We start from the raw sequence: 12292 nt of genomic DNA, 5'->3' as shown, positions 1-12292 counted from the left end.
AGGAGAGGTCTGCCGCGCCATGTGGTCACCTCCGGGGCAGGCGGGAATCGAACTCATGCGGAAGCGGCTTTAGCTTCTCAGTGCTGCGCTTCAACCCACTGCGCCACCAGGGAGGGCCAGGTTTTTGATTTTTTGAAGAGAGTTATGCTGAGTTGGTGACAGAACTGAAATATGTGGAACAAAAAGAGAGAGATTCCTCACTGCCTGAATATGGACACCCCGTCAAACTATTTAGATCAGCACTGGGGTTGCACCATTAGCTAACTACTTAATGTGGTTCGGAGTGAGCTGCACGATCTTCATCTATAAAAGAGAAATCAGATCAAAGTGTCATTGTATCAAAGTGTCATTGTAACTCTTATAAGGATTGAGATGATCTGTATAAAGCATTTAATGCCTAGCAGGTAGTAAATTCTAAATAAACAATATATAAATCATCATCACCACCATCACAATCATCACCACCATCACCACCATCACCATCACCACCATCATCATCACTATTATCATCACCACCACCTTCACATCACCACCATCATTATCGTCACCATCAGCATCGCCATAACCATCATCACCACCATCACCATCATCACCACCATCCCCACCACCATCACCACTGCCATCATTATCGTCACCATCAGCATCACCATCACCATCATCCCACTAGTCACCTTTTCTACACACAGTGCTCAACTGCTCTTCCAAGTAAATGTTGAATGAATAGTTAAATAACACTGAAGAGGCACCCCCAAAGTTGTCCATCTGTTAACTGCAGTCAGTGATGTTAGACTTTCAGAAATCTTGCCAGCTTACTTACACTGAATCTGCCAGGGCCGGAGTATTTAAACCTTAAAAACTGGCAAATGACACAAACCAAGTCTTCTGCTTTCCAGCCAGCTATTAAATAGTTATCAGCAGCTACGGTAATCATACTCCTTCCCTGCCCATGTTGGGGCTCCTTCCTGCCCACTCTGGGGTGTCCAGCAGAGCATGCCCGCTGCTTGTGAACAAGGAGACCTGGCCTCACGCTGAATAAGCACGAGGCCGATTTAAATGTCAATTTCCCTATCATCACATCACAGCCTGTCTGTACCTGGGGGTGAGTGGGTCTGATGGCAGATGTGGGTGGTGACTGGGCAGGGATCACGCTCTGGGCAGGATGCTCAGGGCTTGGGTAGGAGCCAGACTGAATTGAGTGTGGGTTCTGTGGCCTGGACCATGGAAATGGCGCAGGGCAGTTTTCCTGGGGTCAGGGGCTCACAGACTGTGTTCTGTTAACAAGAGTTCAGGAACAAGTCAGAACTTCACCTGCCAGTGAAAGCAAAGCTTTTGTTTGAGATCCTCCGGAAATAGCCACTGGGACAAGCCACAGAGTGCCTCATGTGGGAGAAAAATACAGAGTTGTGTGATGTATAGAACTGCCTCTTGCTGGCCAACTCATAAGATTATTTAAAGGGCAGGGGAGAGAAACACTCGCGAAGGGAAAGGACGCCTGCCGCAATGACCGAGCGTGTCCTCTCGGAAGCTGGAGTTGACAGCCCGCAGGAGCTTCCCAGAGCCCCGGTCCTGCTTCCCACCCACCCCCAAAACACTGCCCTGATTCTGGTGTCTGGCGCTGGCTTACAGAGGCTGCTAAGCTGGTGGACAGGTGCAGTTCTGCACTCCCGACAGCCCGTGACTCGTTTTGGAAGTTCCCTTCATCCTTTTTAATTTCATGATGTCTCAGTCCCAAGTTGCTAAGATTTTTTTTCCTTCTTAGCCCTTAGCTGCTCAGGTGAAGGAAGCAACAGGTTTGCCATTGCTCCGCCCTCAGCGAGCTGGGAGCAGGGAGGGCTCCCCAGGGAGTCTGTCTCGGAGATGCCTTTGCAGCAGCAGCTCGGGGTTTCTCCTGAAACTGGGCGACACAGATCAATGAAAATCACTCGGTTTTCTAGCGAGTTGTATGTTGTGCTTGATACGAAACAGGGAAACGTCTATTACCCATCTCAAAAAACATTTTCAAAACTTGAAGGTGGCTTTGAGAGCTAGTGGGAAAGACAGGGTGGGGTGGAGCCATTCCCCCAGAATGCTCAGAACTGCCTCGGCCTGGAAGTATTAGAGGCTCCTGACTACACAGATGGGGCCACAGAGAAGGGGAGTTGCTGGGTGGCTGTCCCAGCTGGGGTGCTGTCACGGCACTGTGGGCGTGCTGGAGTCAGGCTGTCTTCGTTCGAGTCTTGTCTCCATCCTTGCCAGCTGTGTGACCTGGGGTAACTTCCTCCGCCTTGCTGAGCCTCCTGTAAGTTGGAGGTGATGGTAGCAGCTCTAGAGATTGTGAGGACGAAAGGAGATGGTGTTGGGCCCATGTCCAACCCCTAAGGTTTCCGCTGACATGAACGTTAGCCTTTGCTAGCATCTGCATGAAAGAGTGATGGGAAGGAAGTTTGCAGGAGAGACGCTGCACTGGCTGGAACTCAGCAGGTACCAGAGAAGGAAGCCCAAATGCTGAGAGACCTCAGAACCCAAAGCGTATTAATAGCGGTGAAGTCAGGCTCACTTGAGTTGCGGACACTTACTTGGGTTTCTCTGGGGGTGATTCACTGCCTCTGATAGATGCTCTTGCCCTCCGCGAGTCTCTGTCATGGGATCTGAAAATTTTCCACTGGCACTGCAGTCTTGACATTTTATTGCAATAAAAATCCAGGGTGGTGTATGCTCCCCACTCCCCACCTGCCACATCCCCACAGGCGATGTGCTGGACTCACAGAGGGGAGATGCAAACCCCCTGAGAGGGGGAGCCGTCTACTTAGGGTAAAGTGTAAACACCTAGGGGTCCCTTAGGGCGAAGAGCTGTGGTATGACAAAGGAGTGTGGTACTATGAAAGAAGAGGACCTGACTCCTTCTGGAAGCATCTGGAAGGCTCCAGAAGAAGATGCTGGGGCTGTCTTGAAGTTCCCATAGGAATTTTTCTCAAACAAAGGTGATCTGAGCAAGGAAGGAGCGGGTGTTGTAGGGTTCATGTTGGGAGTCACGTAGGCACGCAGGTGGGCTGCTAGTGTGGAACTGGTTGGATGTGGTCCTGTAGAGACGGGGGCACGGAGGGACTGCCTCAGTGACTACAGGGACCCGAGACTGGCCCCTGTCAGCTCCCTAGAAAGGAGTTGTGGCCCTTTAAAACAAAACCCAGAAAATACTTTTAAATCATCGAGCCAGTAGATGCATATTATAAAAACAAAAATGTTAAAACACAGAGAAGAAAACGTTTCCTTCAAAATAATCAGGTTACATTTTGAAAGCAATCTTTCTTTTTTTCTAGGCATGTGAACTTTGCAAAACTGGGTGTTTATCATCTAGTGTTTCTATGGTTTATTCTGTTACATCAGTAACATCTCTTCTGAGCATCATCTTTCATGCCTGTATAGAATTCCACGAGGCATCTACACCATCGTTTCTTTCAGCAGTCCTCTGCCATTGGTGCATATTTAAGTGGCTTGCTGCTTTTTTGCTCTTGCAAATAAGACTGTATCACAAATCATCATAGCTAGATATTTATGGTGTCCTTAATCATCTCCATAGGATGAAAGTCTAAGAATCAAACCACTGGACTAAAGAGTTCAGTGTTCTAAGGCTCGTGGTATATGTTTCCAAATTCCCAGCTTTTGCATCCTGTCCATACACTGGCCGGATGTGACACATCTCCCCGGGCCTCTCTCTGTCTTCTCAAGCCCTCACCTCCTGGGGACCTCGTCAACAGAGAGCTCTCCAGGGGGGCTATGGAGAGGTACCACCCCATCATTCTAACTATTGAAGCCAAGGAACCCTTCCCTCCAAACCTCACGTGTTCAGTCTGAGGAGCATTTTGTGCTCGTTATTTTCTTTGAATCAAAAGAGACACCATCCAGAACCCCCTGGAGTAGAGGAGAGGACATCGTGATTGAAGGAGGTGAAAATCTTTGAGAAGAGAGTGTCACATCTAGGAATGGGGTTCTGGAGACAACCAAGGAGAAGTTAGTTGGTACATAGGGAGTAGACCAGTGGCTGAGCCTGCCACCAGGGGTCCCAAAGGAGACAGCTGCATAGATGGGTCACCTCATCCCTCAGTCCCTGCATGATGCTCAGAAGTGGCCAGGCCGGGGTCCCCCCTGGAGACTTCTCCACACTTCTTCTGCACTTACGCTCTTGAATCCAGTGAACACTAAAGCAATGCATCATCCATCATCTCAGTACTCTCTGGTTTGAGGAAATTGAACCAGCAGAGGGAAGTGAGACTCACCCTTTGACGCAGGAGTGTTGGCTGAGATTTCCAGAAGCGTCTGTCAGCTGACAGCCTGACCTTTCCGGCCAGGGCAGGGATGAACTGAAGTAGCCTTTCCCATGCATGTACCTCATGTGCACCCTGGGCTGTCTGCCCTATGCTGCTCCATGTACCCCATTTCCCCTTCTCCATGGTGAGGCAGAGACCGGAGACAGCAGGGTGACGCTTGTGTGGTGCAGTAGAGTGGAGACAGGGCACACTCAGGTCAGGCTGGTGGACACCACACCAAGCCCCTTCCCTGTGCTGGCAGAACAGGCTCTGGGCATCTGAGAACCCCCGATCTGAGATGTGGGCAGAGGCAGGTCTTGGCCAAAGTCTCCGTGGTGTGATAAGAAACGTAGTGGGCTTTCCCCGTTGCTGATACAGGACTCCCAAGGCGCTCAGAAGTTCCCAGCTGATGCGGTCCTAATCGAGCTGCTCGTCTACCACTTTGGGCTCTGGCCCTGGCTCCCTGGTTCTCAGGCCCCAGGAATGCAGGAATGTCCTGTGAAAGGCCTCTCCGGTGTGCCAGTGAGGTGGGTGTGCTGGGCTGGGGCCCGGGCAGCTTCACAATGGTGACCAGAAAGACCAAGCTCAGTTTAAAGCTTGGGACTTTCAGCCCTGTGTCCCCCATGTCCAGGTCGGTGGCATGGAAACCCACCCCCAGCCCCCAGCGTGGTGGCCTGGGAGCTTCTGCACCTGGCTGCTTCCCCAGACCCTTTGTAACGTTTTCATGATTAAGTAATAAGTGCAAGTAAAGGTTGCGTTTTTGAGCAGTCCCAGCGAATTATTAAACCTGAGGAGCGGGGTCCTAGGAACCCTCGATTTATAGTCAATTGGCTGGAACTATAGGTGGCCCCCACTTGCAACTGGCACCTGAAGTGGGGAGCAGTCTTGGGGTGAGCTCTGAGCTGGTGGGGTCTGTACTAAATTTGGGCAGTGCGTATGAGAATTGACTTAAGGGTAGGGTGCCTGTGTGGTGTGTCCACCGAGAACTGAAGCCCAGTGTGTCCAGGGAAAATTTTTCTTTTCATCAGAGAGGAGTTTTGCAGTGGGACCTGGACGCAGGCCCGGGCTCTGTCTCCCAGGCCAGTGCGCCCTTTCTTAGACCGGCCTTACCTCTCCGCACCTATGCCCATCAGCCCAGCTCAGAGAAGGCACCAAGGAAATATTTTTACAAGTCAACCTTTTCCTCCGGTAACTGCTTCTGCTTCACATCCTGGTCTCTGCTGGGTTCCCATTAGTTTCCAGACCGTGTCATTTTCAAAGACATTTTATAAAGCAGAACACTATTATCCTGACAGAGACACATCACGCCCCAAACTGGTAAAGTGACCAATTTTCCTCATCGCCCGTCATGGAGAAACTGGGGTGCAGGGTGACTCGCCTGGCTCTTTTCCTTCCGGCATTCATCAGATTCTCGGAGGTGACATCTTTCTCCCGAACGGGCTGGCAGCAGCCCAGTCTGATTTCCAGGCTTCAGACCAATCATGCAGAGAATTGGGTTAATGTGACTTATGCAAAGTTCCAGCCAAGCTTCAAAAGGGCTTTGCATGAAATATTTAAATGTTTCTTGAACAACATGATTTAATGGCACTGGATCATTATCCTGAGGTGGTATCAGCATACGCATGGCATATTGTGGGTGGTTGGATATAGGCACATATCCACACACAGCATCAATGACGAGGTCTCAGCTGCCAGCACAGAGCCGCTGGCCAGCAGCGTCTGACTGGGTGACCCGCCCTCCTGCTTTCCTGGAAGTTGGAGGTTTTCTAGGACATGGGACTTGCGAGCCAGCGCTGGCACCGTCCCAGACACGCTACTAGAGTTATACAGAGAATTGAAGGTGAAGACAGACCAGATGCAGGAGGCCCGGGGCCGGCGGGGGTTCGTGATGTCTCCAGGGTTCAGGTTTTTCTCTCCGTCCTGTGCAGTCTCCCTGCAGTGACTGTGGGGGGGCCTCGGGCTGTGAGGGGATCACTCCAAGACCCCAAGACAAGGGGATCATCTTGTCCTTGAGCAGGCTTCCTTTTACACGTCCTGGGTCCCAAGCGGATCTCACAGAGACCGCTGGCTGCAGGGAGTTCGGGGAAAGGCGGCGAAGGCAAATGTGATCACCGTGACTGGTGCTGTGGATTAAATGCCGGCCCACAGATTCATGAACTGAGGCCCTGATCGCCCATGTTGCATTAAAAGTGGGGCCTCTGTGAGGGCAGAGGGTTCCTGAATGGGACCTGTGTCTGTGAAAGAGATGTTTTCTTAAGATTTGTTTACTTATGCTTATAGAACTGGGGTACAGGCCAGAGGTGCAGGGGCGGTGAGGATTCACCAGAGTCAGAGTGGGGAGCAGAACAGGCGACTGACGAAGTACACTACTGAGGGGAGCAGCGGGCGGGTCAACAGAGGTCTGCTGTGCCGTGTGGTCTCCTCCAGGGCAGGCGGGGATCGAACTCATGCTGAAGTGGTTTTAGCTTCCTGGTGCTGTGCTTTAACCCGCTGCACCACCAGGGAGGACCCTAGATGCTTTTTTTTTTTTTAAAAAAAGACTTACTTATTTATGATATAAGAACTAGGGGGCAAGTCAGAGATGTGGATGGGGGATGAGAGGGTTCACCAGAGACAGAGGTAGATCCACTGAAACACACTGCTGAGGGGAGCAGCGGGGAGACAGGAGAGGTCTGCTGTGCCATGTGGGTCACCTCCTTGGCTGGGGTTAGAACTCATGCTGCAGTGGCTGCAGGTAGCTTCCTAGTGCTGAGACTTAACCCCTGCGCCACCAGGGAGGCCCAAGAGCTGATATTTTTCCACCATGTGACGACACAGCCGGCCATCTTCTCTTGGGCTGCTGCCTGCGAACCAAGATGAAGGTCCTCGCCAGGCCCACAGTGGCTGGCAGCTTTACCTTCCCGCCCTCAGAGCCCGGAGACCGGTGCTGTCTAAGCCCCCCCATCTACAGGGTAGTCTTGCTGTAGGAGGCAGAACGGAGCTGGGAGATCTCACCCATGGGCATGGGGGTTTCTGGGGACGCTGACTCCTGAATGAATCGGGGTTCCTGGAGGATGGCGGTGGGGAGCAAGGGTCGCTTTGGTTCATGACCGATGCTGTTGTCTGAAACTCACGCAGCCACAGGAAGGGGAGATGCCACGGTAGAGAGCAGAGTGGGGCTGCACCCCAAATGCCACTTACAGACAGGCCCTGCACTCAGGCCAGTCTCTTCTGTGTGCGATGCTGGTAAACGGCTTGGGCTCAGGGCGGCTGTGAGGAGCTGGACGAGTGCCTGAGCAGGAAACGCTGAGGACAGTGCCCGCCACATAGGAAAGCCTTAAATGCCTCCAGCCCCCAGGGAGCAAAGCCCTGGCTGTTAGCGAGGGGGGATCTCTGCGAGGCAGCTTGGGGTCGGTACAAACTCCTTTGTGGGGAGGCTGCTCGGAGACCCAGCAAGCCTGGGTGCTGCCAGCTGGGCTTCCGAGGAGAGCAGTTTGGGAACGGACGGTCTTCCTTTGGGCCATGTGTGAATGCCGGAGAGGGCACCCTGCGCGATGCTGGCAGGAGAAACCAGGAGAACAGCAGCCGTTCTGATGGGGATCCCCTGGAGTCCTGCGCCTTCCAAGAGGGGTCAGATGCACCCCGCCCAGCTGAATGCCCTTCCAAGGGGCCCCTCCTGGCCGCCTCACCTGGCCACCTGGGCGAGGAGGCCAGGTGTGAAGCCCTGGGCCTGGGTGTTGGAGGCTCGCTGGTCAAGCTGACGCATCATTCCAGGTTCCTTGTTCTTACTGTCATGAACTTCAGCATGACGGAGCCTCTTCTAGTTTCCTACTAGGACTGTTCTAGAACTTTCTTAGAGGACTGTCCTCGACTGAACTTTTTCTGAAGGTTGAACATGTTCACACCATTTTCTTTCCCTCTTGCTTGTTCTTGCTTCTCTCTAACCGACACAGTATTCATCCGTATGAAACTAGCAGATGCCAGTTACTGAGCGTCCGAGACCCAGCTCAGAGCCTGGCACCCCCAGAGAGGGGTGCTGCTCCAGGGCCGCTTTAAAGTCATGGAAAACAAGTCTCGGAAGAGAAGCCACTGGCCCCTTCGAATTGAGCAGTTTTGGGCCCAATTTCCTGCTTCTAACCATTATCTCTCTCTCTCTCTCTTTTATTTCTTTGCCATCTTGTTCCTCAAAAATGATCACTGAAGTACCTGTCAATGATGTGGCTTTACCCCAAGATTTCTCAACTTCAGCATGACGAACACTGCGGGCTAAACAATTTCCTGTTGAGACAGTTTGTCCTGTGCACTGCAGGACACTTAGCCGCACCCCAGGGCTCCCCCCAACCAGAGTTAGTAACAAAGCTACACTCACACACACAGAGACAGTTATAACAACCAGTTACAGCTCCTGGCATCCCCAGATGTCCCCAGGGACCAACACTGCACTCACCGAGACCCACGGAGGTAGCCTGGCCTCCGTGCTGTTGGGAAGAGGAACCCGGAGCCCCTCCAGTAGAATGACGGCCAGTAGGAGCCCACGGGAACACTGTGCCCTCTGGCACATCCTCCGGGCTCACTGCATGCAGCTGCCACCTGCTAGGACATTCCGGCCAGAGCTGGAAACGGGGGGGCCATGCCATTGCAGAGGAGACGCAGGCTGCAGCAGGTGCCCCCTAACTGCATGTCCTGACTGCCGGGGTGCCGGAACTGGGGTGCATACTGTGGGCTGGCTTTGACCAGCAAAGGCAAGGGGTGATGGTAATGAAGGGAGACCTCAAATCAGGGTCTTGACAGAGTCACTGCGGAAGGTCTCAGAAAGATCTGTAGACTCAGACAGTGACCTGTCCCCATCAACTGAGTGGACAAGTCAAGCCCCTTGAGAATATCCCTGCTCCCTCGGTTTCTTCCTGGGATGTGTTTTTCAGGAGCAAACAGGAGAATGCGTCCAAACTGCTCATTCCACTCCCAGCATCCCCTGCTTCACTCTACTCCACAAAGCTTGACAGGCCGTTGTTTTGCGTTTACCTTCTGTCTCTACCTCCAAAGTATCAGTACAGGAGGGCAGGGACTTGTTCCCTCTGCTGCATCCTCAGAGCCCGACATTGACAGATATAGTAGCGCTCCTATAGATGTGCAGAATGAAGGCATGTGCACACACACACACACACACACACAGAAGCGACAGCTCAACAGCCATCAATGTGTCAAGCCCTTTGTACTCAGCAGTTCTCTTTCTGAAAATCTAAAGACCCCTCCCAAATAACCCAACCTGAAAGGAAAAGCTTTATATGACTATGAATCGATGTTCCAAAATAACACAGATATACAAAGCAAGGGCATAATTAAAACCATCCTGATAAATCTACTTGATGGAATCCGAGGCAGTCATTGCACATAGTTACAGCAAGTTGGGGCAATATCGTAGCAGACACATGCAAAATCATAATGCATGATGTCCATTCTGTGAACCACCACACCGAGAGACAGGAGTGAACATACTTCCCTTCTGGGGGAATATGTAGATTCCTACTCTTAGCAAGTGTTCTTATTACTTCACTTAGCCAAGTAGTTGCATTTCTAGGTATTAATCTTTCTAGGGACTTATTTATGTCTATGAATTTATTTTAGAAATGTGTATCAGGCAATATCCAAACATCTATGAATACAGTAATAATTAAATCACCAGTAACCAATACAGTGGCATACTATGCAACCATTAAAAATGAAATTTGCATGTACTTACTGCGTGGAATGCTCAAGAAATGTCATTAAGTTTTTAAAATATCACAAAATATTTTTCTGCCATGATGATGTCATATATGGTAGTATTATCATTAATACTAAAAAAAATCTGGAGCCATATATACCTAACTGTTGATAACAGTTATTTCTAAAGGACAGAGGGAGATTTTCTCTAGTTGAGAATTTCTATAACATTAAAAATTTTAACATAGTGGCCCTCCCTTGTGGCACAGCGGGTTAAAGCACAGCACTGAGAGCTAAAGCCACTTCCGCATGAGTTCGATTCCCGCCTGCCCAGGAGGTGACCACATGGCGCGGCAGACCTCTCCTGACCCGCCCGCTGCTCCCCTCAGCAGTGTACTTCATCGATCTGCCTGTTCTGCTCCCCGCTCTGTCTCTGGTGAATCCTCTCACCCTCCGCATCTCTGGCCTGTACCCCAGTTCTATATGAATAAATGAATAAATCTTTTAAAAAAATTTTAACATAGCAGAGAAAAGTAAATGCTCACTAATGTATCACACAAGTGCAAGACACAGGAAACAGGAAGGAGCTGTGATTTACGGTGGTTAATCATTCCCCAGTGGTGGGATAATGGGCAGTTTTTGTTTTTCTTCTTGATAGATGCTTTTATCAAGAGCATGCATCATCTTTGCAAAGGTCAATGCCTCCCAACCAGCCCTCTTTGTTTACACTAGGGTGGGGTGTGAGGGGAGTGAGTGTTCTGGCAACTTAACCTGTTGTACTGTGATGGCTTCTCCCCAGGATGGATGACATCCAGCTTTGCAACGCCATCATGGACCTGAAACAGGAGCTGCAGAACCTGGTCGCCATCCCAGGTAACCATGAGTAGCCCACCCCAAGGAACCCTCCCCTGTTTCATTAGCACCCCTTAGGTCCAGAAGACAGAGCTCATCCCTCCTCCTAGCCAGTCATATTCTTGCAATGAGTGAGTCCTGAACATGGGATCAAATGCACTTCCACATCGGGCAGAGCCAAGTCAGGTCCTCATTCTGATCACCTCCTTAACCTTGGGCAGGTGACTGTAATTCTCAGAGACTCAATATCTCCTCCTCTGAAAATGGGGTAATAATATTAATAGTGCCTAGACCACTGGGTATAAATCTCCTTGTGATAAATGAAATAATGTAAGCCATGTGCTTGATACCTGGTCCAAAATAAAAGGCCAGTAAACATTAGCAATTAGCATTGATATCCTGTGGAGAGCAAATAGTGTGGTGGCTATGAGCTCTACCTTTGTCCTCAAACCTTGATCTACTACTTATTAAGTAACATTACTTTGGGAAGTTGCTGCTCCAGATCTCCATTTCTTCATCTATAAGTTGGGGCAATAATCATGTCTATCTTGCAGGGTCATTGTGGGTCTGATTGAGGGACAAAACACGCAAAGTGCCTAGCACACTTCTCATCTTATAGTAATTACTCAATAAACCGTTGTCATCATCATCATCATCACCATCAACCAAACATGTATACCCATCCTTCAGGACATAGTTATTTGGTCCCTTCACCTAAGGAAGCAAAATAAAACAGGAGCATAGAGTAAGAATAGCTGACTGTTCATGAGCTCATGATGCAGCAGGCAGTGGGCCTAGTGTTTAATTGGTTTATCTCTTAAAACTTGCAACAACTCAGGGGTGGATTGGGAAATGGGATCAAAAATGGGGGAGGGGGAAGTGCACAGGACTATGGTGACGGCACACAGGTGAATTGGTGGTAGGAAGTCCACAGAGATTTACAACTGAGATGAAAAAAGGCACAAAATGATGTAAAAATAAACTATTATATATTTTTTTAAATTTGCAACTTTATGATTATCTGTACTAGGAGCTTGGCAGCCTAGAAGAACTGAGGAACACACCTACAGCCACACAGCTGGGAAGTGAGGAGCTGGAGCATTAGGCCAGGCCTGATGCTGCAGTGAGGGCTTGTAGTTGTGACAGGAGTTACAGGCCAGGCAGGAGGAGGCCACCAGGAGGCCACGGGACAGATGGGGGAGCCTGCGCTGAGGGCAGTATGGGGCATGAGAGGCAAGTTGGAGGGTTACACCAGCAGATGCAGGCAGATGTTAGGAATCAGGTGGGTGGTGCCAGCAGGCAGGGGGAAGCTGGCAAACTGGAGGTTCTCATTGGCTAGTAGGTGGGTGGCAGGCACAAGTGTCACACACACAGCAAGTTGTGGGGCCTGGAGGCAGGTGGGTGGGGCCTGGAGACAGTGGGTGGGGCCTGGAGGCAGGTGGGTGGGGCCTGGAGACAGTGGGTGGGGCCTGGAG

At 50.7% G+C, this 12292-nt stretch overlaps 1 protein-coding gene across 1 annotated transcript in view; it reads left to right on the top strand.

Moving 5' to 3' along the window:
• The window catches only part of LOC101627135 (chromosome unknown open reading frame, human C16orf45), a 74678-nt gene that overhangs the window by 57496 nt on the left and 4890 nt on the right, over window positions 1-12292 (top strand). Inside the window, exon 3 of the mRNA XM_004692110.2 lies at window positions 10765-10838. Coding sequence (XP_004692167.1) covers window positions 10765-10838 — 74 coding nt within the window. The remainder of the gene's footprint in view (window positions 1-10764; window positions 10839-12292) is intronic.

Source organism: Condylura cristata, unplaced genomic scaffold, assembly GCF_000260355.1.
Source record: "Condylura cristata isolate star-nosed mole 26May11 unplaced genomic scaffold, ConCri1.0 scaffold00032, whole genome shotgun sequence".
Lineage (NCBI taxonomy): Eukaryota > Metazoa > Chordata > Mammalia > Eulipotyphla > Talpidae > Condylura > Condylura cristata.
Note: the sequence above shows the minus strand (reverse complement) of the source record. Positions and strands in the feature narration are given on the sequence as shown.